The sequence below is a fragment of the Saccostrea cucullata genome, unplaced genomic scaffold, assembly GCF_032062105.1.
Source record: "Saccostrea cucullata isolate Sc308-1 unplaced genomic scaffold, CSIRO_AGI_Scuc_v1 ctg8237, whole genome shotgun sequence".
NCBI lineage: Eukaryota > Metazoa > Mollusca > Bivalvia > Ostreida > Ostreidae > Saccostrea > Saccostrea cuccullata.
The window spans coordinates 4,566-19,373 of record NW_026926289.1 but is presented as its reverse complement, the minus strand read 5'-3'; the positions used below and the strand labels follow the sequence as shown (position 1 = coordinate 19,373).

The 14,808-nt window shown below is 35.0% G+C and overlaps 1 protein-coding gene across 1 annotated transcript; it reads left to right on the top strand.

Annotated features, from left to right (window-relative positions):
• The first annotated feature begins 7,408 nt into the window (after nucleotides 1–7,408).
• On the top strand, nucleotides 7,409–9,951 carry LOC134271283 (uncharacterized). The gene is made up of 4 exons (XM_062753510.1): nucleotides 7,409–7,424; nucleotides 8,278–8,353; nucleotides 8,828–8,975; nucleotides 9,169–9,951. Exons 1-4 carry the CDS (start codon nucleotides 7,409–7,411, stop codon nucleotides 9,949–9,951), a joined length of 1,023 nt encoding a protein of 340 aa, XP_062609494.1.
• The last annotated feature ends 4,857 nt before the right edge of the window (nucleotides 9,952–14,808 follow it).

The following is a 14,808-nucleotide window of genomic DNA, read 5'->3' as shown; positions in this document are numbered from 1 at the left end:
ACTTGTCTTTCTTCCTGTGAGAGAAATAGTTCATAATATTAATAAACAGATGTACTCAGTATCTGTATCATAATACAGAATGAACAGTGATCGGTCTCAAAGGAAAAACGGATCCTTGAAAGTTCCGGTGCCTAGGAGAAGTAAGCATCCCCAATGACAGGTCACACCTGCTGACCCGCAGTGAGCCTACGAAACTGAAGCTCTCTGAAATTAATTAATTCTCTCCTCGTCCATCCGTTTTTCTCAGACTAGCCAGCTAAAGATCTATGTACAGTACTCCACATTAATTAATCGAAAGAATTTGAATTATCATTTTATTTTCTTTTTGAGTTGTTTACTATAGTGTAGCCTTTACAGTTACCTAATTTCAGAATCAATAGAGCATGAAAGAAAATTAAATTTGCAACATCAACATATTTTTTTTTTCGTTCTGAGCACTTTTGGACGCCTCCAATGAAGACAATTAGGGAGAAATTTTTGAAATTGAACTTCCTGTCTTTCAAACTGAAAATCTCAGGTTGATATTTTGAAACAAACATTTGTGACATCAGTCTGGGATGTTATTGGTTATACCATTTAGTTAAGTACTACAAAATTCAGTGTGTCTGCTTCTTCGCTGATGACCTAATATCATCATTCAATGCATTTTTTATTGTACACTGTACATATTCGTTGAAAGCATGCTAACCGCTTTTCAGTACTTTCAGTACTTTGATTTTAGATACATTGAGCGTTGAGCCTGCATGTTCAAGTGACAGTGCATGTACTAGTATTAGTATTGTGCCGCAGTGTGATCTGTCAGCTTCATACGACGAGTCCGTCGAACTCAGGCCCTCAAAGAAGAGGAAGATGGCAAAAGACAGTGAGGATTGTTATGAGAACAAGTTATTGAGCATTGAGAAGGAAAAGCTTTCAATCATGAGACAGATGCTGGAGATCGAAAAGCAACGTTTGGAGTTGGACAGACAGAGACTTACTATAGAGACACAGCGTCATCACGTGTACTTAGCCAAGCATGGTGTTACTTTTGAATGAAGTGAAATATAATTTGTACAGATATCTACATGACAGTAAACGCTTACTTATTCTTCTTTAAATTTATTTTTGTTATTGATTTACTGGTACATGTACTTTCATCATTTGAAAGAATAATACACAGACTCAGCTCTGTAAGAGAGAGAGAGAGAGAGAGAGATTTTGACTCGCATACTCCTATATCAAATTGATAAGCACAAGGAATACATTTAATTAATTATTACTCTTGATCAGAGTCCATTTCAAAATTGTTTTGAGAGAGCAACACATCCTCTACATATGAAATGGGGGGTGGGGGGGTGGGGGGGGGGGGAGGGAAGGTTCGTTAGAGAAATTAATATCTTTTAAATTAATGAAGAGAAATAATGCGCAATGTCATTTATTTGTCAAATCCGTGCTACATTTGTTTTGATAAACACATCGACAAAAATCATGAAATCGGAAACGTGATTTTAATACACCAAAAGATCTTTCAACAGAATTGCTTGTACGGATATAGGAAGTATTGTAACGCTCTTCTGCATTTGTTGATGGATTATTTACAGGTGTAAGTAACCACGGACGCAGTAGATAACCACTCTCCCCTAGTAAGTAACCATCCTTCTGCAATCCTTCCTGTTTCAAATAAACGATTCAGAGCAGAATTTGACCAAATAAACGCATCGTGTGTTCCACCGACCCATTTTGCCACTTTGTTTATAAATTTTAAGTTGGCATCACAAACCCCTTGGACATTGATTGAATGGTAATTTTTGCGGTTTATGTATAAATGTTCATCAACACTTGGAGATTTAATCCTAATGTGTGTTCCATCAATGCATCCAATGGTATTTGGCATATTTGCAATTAAACTGAAATCATTCATGTTTTTGGTCAATTCATTTGAAGTAATAGGCATTCTTATGTGTATATTGGCCACATTAACAAGACACTGGGTCATATCTTTCACTACTTTGCACACACTTGTCTTGAAATGTTATGCACATCACCAACAACTGCTTGGAAACTGTCAGTTGCATAAAATCGTAATGCAACCATTACCTGCAGTGAGACAGGTAATGCATGAGATCTCATAGTAGGACGTTGGAATTCGTTTTGAAATTGTTCACATAAATCATGGACTATGGGTTTTGAAAGCCTATACTTTCTTATAAGCGAGCGTTGCGAAGCGACGCTCGTAACTGCGAGCTCTAACGACAAAAATTCGGACTACTGCACATTCATTCTTTAGAATTTTTTGCCGCAGTAATTTTGACCCACAATGCATCACTTAGTAAAGTTGCGTTCTCGCGAGAATGACGGCAAATGTTCAACAAAAAGTTTACTCGCCTTGATTAAATGGATACATATTGAAAACGTAACCTTTTTCATTAACTTTCAGCACTGCTCAGTTTTTTCTTGGTATTGTAACTTACATACGACGTCATGTGACGTCAGAGTCTAAACGCACCAAATGTCACATGCGATTTGACGAGCCCGATCTGAATTAAAACAATAGAAGAGTTTGCGCTCGCTCTAACGGTCGCACCGTCAACATATTATAGCATCATCATCTAGGTAGTCAAGAGGGTTGTCAATATCCCTGAATACTCTCTCTCTCGCCTGATACGACGATTTCGTCGAGCAAGCAACAACATGGGCGCAGCCATTTTTGCTTAAGATAGACTTAAGATATGTCAAAAGCTGTCGTAACTTTAAGATAATTCTTAAGAACTTTCTTAAGTTATGATACTTTCGAAAACCCTATTTAGTCTTAAGAAATGTCGTAAGTATATCTTAAGACGTTTCTCTGTACGTTAATATATTCCTCCGAGTTCCCCTAAAATTTCAATTCATTTATCTTTTCAAGGTTGACAACCTAATTGGTGATGTTATGAACTCGGTCCAGATTGATTCATCATATGACGAAGATCTCCATTGTATTGAACAGGCCGTGACACGCACAATAGTAGGTTACCACTTATATATATTCAGTGCGACTAGACTTCGGTTCATTTTCCCATATCCCTGAACAGTTTTCCAATGAAGTTAGTCAGAAAATATTTCTTTATTTATTTTTAAGGTCGATGATGTTTTTCCCACCCTTGACTGAAATGTATCTTTTTCTGAAAGAAAAAAATAATCAAAGGAGGAAAAGAATATTACTATCATTCTTTAAAGATGATGTCCTAATACTAGACTTTTCAAAAGAACATTTTTCACATAAACTCATTACCAAGATTGGAATCGGCAATTTTTCATTCATAAACAGTATGAAAACATGCTATTTGCGAAAAAAGTAAAACGTTATGACTCAAAGTCCACTATTTATTTCTAAAAACGAAGAGACTGATTCATACAAGTTTATATATGATTTTTCATTAATAACTTTTAAGCTTTTCACTTTCCTAAGACAATTACGAACGTGTCCATTTACTAATGATTTATAACAAACATACTAATTTACACAAGTATTTCTAATATAATTTATTTTTGAAGGTTAAATTTCATTTCTATACATAAACATAAACGTGTTTCTCTTAGTAGATAAAAAAAATAAATGTTTTTTTCTATGATTTTTTTAGAGCAGGTCTAACAGTGACGGAAATCAACCGGTGACATTTTCGTCAAAAGAAGAAGAAAGAACGTGGAAAAAGGAAAGAATAAAGAAGGATAATCATAACATTAGTAAGTACACAGTAGGACATCACAAAGTACACCACTCCGTAAATACCATAATCATAACATTAGTAAGTACACAGTAGGACATCACAAAGTACAACACTCCGTAAATACGTGAATTATCAATCATAGTATGTACACAGTAGGACATCACAAAGTACAACACTCCGTAGATACCATAATCATAACATTAGTAAGTACACAGTAGGACATCACAAAGTACACCACTCCGTAAATACCATAATCATAACATTAGTAAGTACACAGTAGGACATCACAAAGTACAACACTCCGTAAATACCTGAATTATCAATCATAGTATGTACACAGTAGGATATCACAAAGTACAACACTCCGTAGATACCATAATCTTAACATTAGTAAGTACACAGTAGGACATCACAAAGTACACCATTCCGTAAATACCTGAATTATCAATCATAGTAAGTACACAGTAGGACATCACAAAGTACACCACTCCGTAGATACCATAATCATAACATTAGTAAGTACACAGTAAGACATCACAAAGTACACCACTCCGTAAATACCATAATCATAACATTAGTAAGTACACAGTAGGACATCACAAAGTACAACACTCAGTAAATACCTGAATTATCAATCATAGTATGTACACAGTAGGATATCACAAAGTACAACACTCCGTAGATACCATAATCATAACATTAGTAAGTACACAGTAGGACATCACAAAGTACACCACTCCGTAAATACCATAATCATAACATTAGAAGGTACACAGTAGGACATCACAAACTACACCACTCCGTAAATACCATAATCATAACATTAGAAGGTACTCAGTAGGACATTACAAAGTACACCACTCCGTAGATACCATAATCATAACATTAGAAGGTACTCAGTAGGACATCACAAAGTACACCACTCCGTAAATACCATAATCATAACATTAGTAAGTACACAGTAGGACATCACAAAGTACAACACTCCGTAAATACCTGAATTATCAATCATAGTAAGTACACAGTAGGACATCACAAAGTACACCACTCCGTAAATACCATAATCATAACATTAGTAAGTACACAGTAGGACATCATAAAGTACAACACTCCGTAAATACCTGAATTATCAATCATAGTAAGTACACAGTAGGACATCACAAAGTACACCACTGTGTAAATACCTGAATTATCAATCATAGTAAGTACACAGTAGGACATCACAAAGTACACCACTCCGTAAATACCATAATCATAACATTAGTAAGTACACAGTAGGACATCACAAAGTACAACACTCCGTAAATACCTGAATTATCAATCATAGTAAGTACACAGTAGGACATCACAAAGTACACCACTCCGTAAATACCATAATCATAACATTAGTAAGTACACAGTAGAACATCACAAAGTACACCACTCCGTAAATACCTGAATTATCAATCATAGTAAGTACACAGTAGGACATCACAAAGTACACCACTCCGTAAATACCATAATCATAACATTAGTAAGTACACAGTAGGACATCACAAAGTACACCACTCCGTAAATACCATAATCATAACATTAGAAGGTACTCAGTAGGACATCACAAAGTACAACACTCCGTAAATACCATAATCAAAACATTAGAAGGTACTCAGTGGGACATCACAAAGTACACCACTCCGTAAATACCTGAATTATCAATCATAGTAAGTACACAGTAGGACATCACAAAGTACAACACTCCGTATATACCTGAATTATCAATCATAGTAAGTACACTAGGACATCACAAAGTACACCACTCCGTAAATACCCGAATTATCAATCATAGTAAGTACACAGTAGGACATCACAAAGTACAACACTCCGTAGATACCATAATCATAACATTAGAAGGTACTCAGTAGGACATCACAAAGTACACCACTCCGTAAATACCATAATCATAACATTAGTAAGTACACAGTAGGACATCACAAAGTACACCACTCCGTAAATACCATAATCATAACATTAGAAGGTACTCAGTAGGACATCACAAAGTACACCACTCCGTAAATACCTGAATTAGCAATCATAGTAAGTACACAGTAGGACATCACAAAGTACTTACTTACTTACTTAGTCCTCTTCGTGCTTTGAGCACATAAGGCCTGCACCGAGGACCTCCATCTCTGTCTGTCTGCTGCCATTGTCTGTACAGTGCCCCAAGTCCACCCTTGATCATTCATTTCCTTTTCAACCGACCGTCGCCATGTTTCCTTTGGTCGCCCTCTGTTTCTCTTTCCTGGTGGAGTCCATCTTAGGGCCACCCTTGGTATCTCTGATGGTTTCATCCTCATCACATGGCCAATCCATTTCCAGCGTCTTTCTTTAATCTGGTCCGATATAGCAGCTGTGCATGTTCTTTCATACAGCTCCTCGTTGGTGATCTTGTTTGGCCAGAATATCTTCAGTATTCTACGGAGACATCTAGTTTGAAAGGTATCCAGTTTTTGCGAGATGTTCTTTGTCACCTTCCATGACTCAGATCCATAGAGAAGGACTCCGATGACATTTGTTTTAAATATCCTTAGTTTGGTTTTGGATCTGATAATTGAGGATTTCCAGATGTTCCGTAGGTTGGCAAAGATGGCACGGGCTTTTGAAATTCTATTTTCTACGTCCATGGTGGAATCTCCATTGGCTGTGATCTTACTGCCAAGGTATGTAAAATTGTCTACTTCTTCTATTCTGTCATTGTTCGCTGTGACTTCTTTATCTATCTTTGTATTTATCCTCATTAACTTTGTTTTGTTTACATTTATCTTAAGTCCAATTTGTCTGCCATACTTGACCAGGTCATCAGTTTTGCTTTGAATATCTTTGTAACGCTGTGATAGTAAAGCGATATCATCTGCAAAGTCAAGATCTTCTAATGACTGTTGAAATGTCCAGGATATTCCTCGACTGGTCTGACTGGTAGTAATTTTCATAACCCAGTCTATGCAGAAACTAAACAGCAATGGTGAAAGCAGACCTCCCTGTCGTACCCCGGTTTGGATTGGGAAGCTGTCTGTTAGTTCAGTTCCGCAGATGACCTTTGCCTGGAAGTCCTTGTATAGCATCTGAATGATGGATATGATCTTATCAGGGATGCCGTAATGTTTGAGGATCATCCATAAAGCAGGACGGTGTATACTGTCAAATGCTTTGGCAAAGTCGATGAAGTTGGCATACAACGTAGCATTCCATTCATTGCTTTGTTCTAAAATTTGCCTCAAGGAAAATATCTGGTCTGTGCATGATTTTCCTTTTCTAAATCCAGCTTGCTCTTTACGAAGGTATGGGTCTACCACTGAGGCCATTCTGTTTAAGATGACTCTGCTTAAGACTTTGCTGGTAACTGACAACAACATAATCCCTCTCCAATTATTTGTGTCTGCTAGGTCACCTTTCTTGGGCAGCTTCACTATGAGACCAACCTTCCAATCATCTGGTGCTGTTTCTGTCTGCCAAATAGTTTGCAGGATATCTGTGAGAAGTCTAGGTGTTAATACTTCCTCAGCTTTTAACATTTCTGCATGTACTTGATCGATCCCTGGGGCTTTCCCATTCTTGAGAAGTTTGATGGCATGTTTTACTTCCTCAATTGTTGGTGTGTTGGTATCGATGTCCAAAGTGTCCATAGCTTCAATAATTTCAGCATGTTCTGCTGATGGACATTCCTGGTTTAATATCCTTTCAAAATGCTCTTTCCAACAGGTAAGCTCTTCTTCTATACTTGAGGCCAATACTCCATCTTGTTTTCGCACTGGTGTATCTGTGCTTTTAAAACAAAGTACAACACTCCGTAAATACCCGAATTATCAATCTGATAAAGTACACAGTTGGACATCACAAAGTACAACACTCCATAGATACCATAATCATAACATTAGAAGGTACTCAGAAGGACATCACAAAGTACAACACTCCATAGATACCATAATCATAACATTAGAAGGTACTCAGAAGGACATCACAAAGTACAACACTCCATAGATACCATAATCATAACATTAGAAGGTACTCAGTAGGACATCACAAAGTACAACACTCCGTAAATACCTGAATTATCAATTATAGTAAGTACACAGTAGGACATCATAAAGTACACCACTCCGTAAATACCGAATTATCAATCATAGTAAGTACACAGTAGGACATCACAAAGTACAACACTCCGTAGATACCCGAATTATCAACGCCATTAAATACACACCCATATTGTCAATTACATCATCCAGTCCAAATATATTAACTTTGTCAATAAAATAAAAAAGGAAAGTAAGAACTCATATTATCTGAAGTTATCAATAATACCAACCTACGTAACATACGTTATTAATAACATCAGTAAGTACACATTCATGCTATTGATAATATCAATAAGTGCATACTGTAATATGATTTATAAAGTAAGAACATTTCGAAATATTTTTATAATCAAATGTTACCTATTATTGGATAAAAAGGAGTTTATCTGTTTGGCTAATAACTTAAGAAAATCACTGATTACATTTTATTTTTTTGTTATTTCAATATACTAGAAGATGGTTTAAAATTTACTTACTAGTTGAGCGAAGGCGAAGATACAACATTAATGACAGAATTAAAGAGTTGGCCACACTTTTACCGCCCAATACTCATCCGTAAGTATTTTTTTAAAGTCATTTGTTTTGTTCGCACATGATACATTTTTCCTTAAGTATTTTTTATCATAAATTACACAAAATTTCTATGAAACAGATGAGTTAAAAAAATTAATTATATCTTAATAATATTTTTTTTAGAAAGTAAGGAATACTACACACAAAAAAGAAACCATAAATTGTCTTTTGAAAAATATATTTAAAAAAAATAATAACTTAATATTATAAAATTGACGACTTTGAATTTTAAATTAAGTTTCAAATGATCAAAAGTAGCTTTAAGTATTACTAAGTTAAATCACAACAATGAAAAATTTAAAGAACTTAAAAACATCTGTGACCTTTTTCTAGTTTTTGTCGGTGCTTAAAGTAAATTTAACTGGTTCAGTCATCTGGTCTGAATGATTTAAATATACTACATGTATCCATGTTTGTTTTTCTCTTTTTCAAAGTAACTTTTTTGCTAATTTTTAGAGCAATGAAATTGAACAAAGGTTCCATCCTGAAAGCGTCAGTGGAATATGTGAAGGAATTAAAAAAGGACAAACAGAAACTTATTTCGTTTGAAGTAAACCAGAAGGCGATGGAAGCTAAATACCAGAAAATGATGATTAGAATATTTGTAAATTATTTCTCAATCAATATATTACACACATATTCGTGATTTTCACTTATCTTTTTTTTTAATCTTAACCATTTTATCCATTTCTATCGTTAAGATAAAGTTATATGCAATATTCTGACTTCTGTTGTTGTACTTTTTCTCATCAAAGCAATTCAAAATGTAATAAATGCAACGTCCATATCTATTTCAGCAACTGGAACTGAAGTTGAAATTATACGGATTAACGGAAGATATTGATCGCAGTCAAACAAAAAGGAACAAGCGACCCAGAAGGAGGCTTTGCGAAATTGATGCAATGGTGGAAGATTTGATGAAAAGCAGTCTGCCGCAAGCTAGAAAATCCGATGAAAAATCGACGAATGAAACGTTCGAAAGACAACAATCGAATGCAGATACTCAACATTCAGGTAAAATCACAAACAAGTCGGCAAAAACGGGTTTAAGAAACTTTATTAGCAAGAAGTTAGCATACGATAACACGAAAAACAGGAACAAAACATCAAATGCTTCACTTACCCAGGAAATAAAAGCTTCTCGACAACATCCCCATTCAAGATCTGAAGAAAATGGAAATGTACTTCAAACTGAGAATAGCATCAACCAGCTCTCTACTCTATCACCTGAAACTCCGCAAAATAGTGTTGCAATGTCTGAACAGACAGAAGGATCAAATAATGAGCATTCAAGTTATTCACTTTTCCATTCTCCATCAAGTGCTGAATTAAGCTTGGATCAATGCAACCTTTTGCTAGATTTATTTGGAGCAGACAATATGACAATACTTCAACCGGAACCGGAGACTGAGGTCACCCCCGTCTCTTCTCCATCTCAAGTAGAAGACAAGTGCCCGTCTCCGGTTCAATCTCCAGTGACATTGACGACAAATTTGCTTGAAGCATTACTTTGGAAGTCCGACGGCAGCTCATCTTCCTCCGAGGCGCATTCTTTGGAAACTTCTACTGAAAATGCATGAATGGGCTAAGAAACAGTTGACGTGCGTTTTACATAAAACTTTTGATTTTGTCCATAAACAGTTCAAAGGATAGACCCTTGATTTTTCTGTCAATCAATCAGTAACAAAACTGCTTTGCAGCGATGCCCCTTTGGATATTGCATTCACGAATTGCGTTTCAGTTATCTCGGGAAACCATGTAAAACAGATGCAAATGTTTTTTACTAGTATGCATAAAAGGGGACTTGTTTTCTTTTTTAATTATTATTATAGATAATTATTAATATTTTTCGAAGGACCTAGAATTTTTTTTCTTTCATCTGATTTCGTTTTCAAGTGTACTGAAAACCATGATCTAAATCATAACACGGTGGTTATAAAGCATCATGAATTAAATCACGCACGATCTGCTTCAAAACAAAATGTTTTGCTTACGTAAAAGTTCCAAATTTGGCACGGAGTCGTTACAACAGTAAATATCTCAAAACTTGACAGAAATGTACTATTGGCACCGTTTTGTAACAGAAAAATCAACAAATTTCATAACACACAGACACGCATCAATAATTGTGAATAAGTTCCCCGCTGTATTTTAAAAGGTTTATCTTAATTTCTTTTGAGCAGACTAATACCTGCTAGAATTCTATCTTATCTTATCAGTATCGGATATCTACAATGGGTTCTACCTTTACTTCTTTGAAAAGCAATTTTGTAAAATATAGTCTTACAATTAGCATTTTTCATAATGTTATTCGGATATAGTGTTTTGCGAGTTTTGCCTCCTGCATTACTTGCAATAACAAATTACACTAGCATTGATGTATTGCTGAAATTTTATACTGGTTATATAAGCTTTACATTCATCAGCCGAATTTTAGAAGTAATACTGGTTATATAAGCTTTACATTCATCAGCCGAATTTTAGAAGTCGTTGTCAAATTCCTAATATATATTAATGCTAAGTTTAGGACTTTTAAGAAAAAAAAGTCTCGTTTTCAGTTTTATATAGTTAATATAGAGTTTATGATTCAGAGTGTTAAGTATTTTCTTATATTTATCCGTTTTATATAAATTGGTGCTCCGACGAGAAGAAGGGATCATCCAAAATAAGGAAACAAAGGTTCTCCCTCACTATGCACAATTAACTACTGTGTATATCAACACTGCCAATGCATCAGCTTCAGTATTATATGTCTGTGTAATTGCAGCATATTACTAACTGCCACATTTTCTACATTGTATACAGTTATGTTTTATTTTTATTCTTGTTTATATTCAAAGCATTATTTTTTATGTAAAAGTAAGAAACTGTGTCATTTATAGGGAAAATTTCTATATAAGACCTTTCTTGTGGGGTGTATTTCAGGCACAGGGTGTATATAATGCCTTGTATTTTTAGCACTATTAACCTCCACTAAATCACCATCTCAATAAACCTAAGACCATTTTGCACAACACGGTTTTAAATCAGAATTTATATGTATATGTAGAAGGAGATATATAAATGATGGGGTAAAAGTGAAACCCCTGAACATGGTTTCATACAAGGTCCCCCTAATTGATAATTATTCTATATATATATATATACTAAATGTATGTCTGTGGGATATATACTTTATATTGCAGGTCTTATATATATTATATATATATATATATATATATAGAAAGCACAAAGAAATTCACTTTTACATGGATACCCACTTCCGCCCCAGCCCGGGGTTGAACTCTCGACCTTTCGAATCTGTCTCCTAGCAGTGCAGGAACAGCGCGCTAGACCGCTCGGCTATCTAGGCAAGTCAAAAAACTTGCTTTCGATGCCGATGGAATTCTCGCGGCGCTGCCCTACACTACACGATCATTGAGAATAGAAGTGAGATACAGTTATTTGGACATTAGTTTTAACAGAGGATTGTTACCAATACATGTTGTAATGAAATTAATTATTATTTATAAAGCACATTTTACAACAACTCTTAAACTAACATAACTGCCCTAAGTGAAGAAATATTAATATAGAAAGCACAAAGAAATTCACTTTTACATGGATACCCACTTCCGCCCCAGCCCGGGGTTGAACTCTCGACCTTCGGAATCTGTCTCCTAGCAGTGCAGGAACAGCGCGCTAGACCGCTCGGCTATCTAGGCAAGTCAAAAAAACTTGCTTTCGATGCCGATGGAATTCTCGCGGCGCTGCTCTACACTACACGATCATTGAGAATAGAAGTGAGATACTTCTATTTGGACATTAGTTTTAACAGAGGATTGTTACCAATACATGTTGTAATGAAATTAATTATTATTTATAAAGTATATTTTACAACAACTCTTAAACTAACATAACTGCCCTAAGTGAAGAAATATTAATATAGAAAGCACAAAGAAATTCACTTTTACATGGATACCCACTTCCGCCCCAGCCCGGGGTTGAACTCTCGACCTTCGGAATCTGTCTCGCTTTATATATATATATATATATATATATATATATATATATATATATATATATATATATATATATATATATATATATATATATATATATATATATATATATAAGCCCCGGAACATGAAACATGAATATGGTTTTTTATCCCGCTTCAGACAAATTTGTCGATTACTGATTGGATAAAAGCTAATCACATGACGCCCTGAAATTTTCCGTATTACGTCTCCGTTTCCATATTACGTCTCCGTCGAGGCGTAATATGAAAATCGGGCACGCGATTCCGTTCGAAGCGTTGTTATTGTAAATAAAAATGGCGGCTAAGAAAAGGTTAACGTAGGTAGTTTAGTTAAATTTCTTGTTAATGTAACGATATTTTATGTTGATTGTTATTGGATTAAAACTAATATTTTCATAATATGCACAAATATTTTTTTGATATTGAAAAAGGTCTTCAGCGGGATAAATTCGTTACACAGTCAGTTAGTGACCTAATACGGATTCATACAGGGTGTGAAATGGAAATCCGTATTGGGACTCGTTCGCCGAGTCCCAATACGGATTTCCATTTCACACCCTGTATGAATCCGTATTAGGTCACTAACTGACTGTGTAACTAATAATACAAGGTCCCCGTAATTGACATTATATATATATATATATATATATATATATATATATATATATATATATATATATATATATATATATATATATATATATATATATATCCAAAATTTAAATAATGTCTCAGTAATCCGATAACAATATTAGAAAAAATTCAAAAGAAAACACAAAAATCCTCAGTTAAGCTTTAGCGCTTTCATTTTCAATCTTCAGAGACGTTCTGAAGATTGAAAATGAAAGCGCTAAAGCTTAACTGAGGATTTTTGTGTTTTCTTTTTAATTCTTTTAATATATATATATATATATAGTTGACGTGACGATTTACATCTTTTCAGCAAAAAATCTAGACAACGACGGAGAATTACAACAAGAAATTGCAAATGGAGTGCGTTTGAGCTATAATATAAATGATTTCTTGAGTTCTAAATCTGTTTTGATTTGATAAAGCTAAGGAAAAATCACTAACTCCCTTCATTCCAAAACCACTTATCCCAAGCCTTGAAGCATTCTCCTCAAGATTTGTGAATAAGTCTGCAAAGGACGGTAACCCTTCTGTAGGAAGAGGAAAAGACAACTCCGCCCCAACACTGCTTTCCAAAGTCGCAGACGAAATACGGCTTCTGATTGTTTCTAATAATTTGGTCTCATCGCAGCTTGGCTCCTTAACCATCACTAAGTGATATCCGGCTCCTGTAACTTAAGATTTATTCTATAAATGAAATATATATGTAAGACTCCAAAGTGCGATAGTGACGCCAAAGTCCGATGGTCTCACCAAACCCCGATGGATCGATGTCTTCGGACGCCAAAGTTCGACGGTCACGTCCAAGTCCGATGGCTCGTTTCCTTTTGTTTCATGTTCTGCTGCCGATGTAAAGCCAAATGCCATAGCCATATTGTTTAACAGATATATAGCCATCTTTTGGGGCTTCGTCATGTCCGAAAAATGTGAATCCAGGGCAAAATTTGGTATGTTGGTAACAAAAAAAGAAAAATCCGACAAAATAAGAGGCAGTTTGCTAAAAGTAAACAGAATGAGTCTGTCAGTTTGTATGATAATGAAGGATTATTTTGATTTGGACGCTTCTACTAATCATAACCATGACCTTATTTCCTTTAGTTCTTATAATACAAGGGAAAGAAGACAACTTTTTAAAGAATTCATACATTTTTACATTAGACCCACAACCTAAATTTAAGCCACTTATTCACAATTTATAGATAGTTGCACCCTTGTTCACAATATTTATGCACTAATAGCATGTCTGAACAATATACAAGTGGGAGAAAAGCAATAAAAGATTGTAGACTTTATTCTAACAAAACCTCATCCAATACTAGCTCAATACTAATAATAGTCTTGTCAAGAGTTTGATTTCTAGATCATTTGTATGGCTTTGAGACTCCTTTCAGGGTTATTGAGGACAGGGCCAAGGAAGCTCACAATTATTTCATCCCTTACAATAGATGACAATGGATTGGTGGTAAGCCCTTTGGTGACTATGATTAGTCTGGTTATGAAACAGGGCCCAGATTCAACTAGACTGATAAATTGATATTCATATTGTAATCCTTTGAATCAAAATGAATCCTCTGCATATTCTTCATAAAATTCAAAGTTACCAAATTATGAGAATGCTTTTTCAGAGATTTTTTTTCTATAAATAGTGGAATGACCAGCATTTAACAAATCTTATTAGCAAATCACTTTGTTAACAAATGTGCTGAACAAAAAGCAGTAGGACACGACAGATACTGCGTAGGATAGATAGAAGAAGAAAGGTAAAGAGGAGTCAGAGAATTGGAAC

Coding starts and splice junctions, on each gene's coding strand:
- LOC134271283 (XM_062753510.1), top strand. Junction 8,354..8,827: donor TTACCGCCCAATACTCATCC/GTAAGTATTTTT, acceptor GCTAATTTTTAG/AGCAATGAAATTGAACAAAG. Junction 8,976..9,168: donor AAATGATGATTAGAATATTT/GTAAATTATTTC, acceptor TATCTATTTCAG/CAACTGGAACTGAAGTTGAA.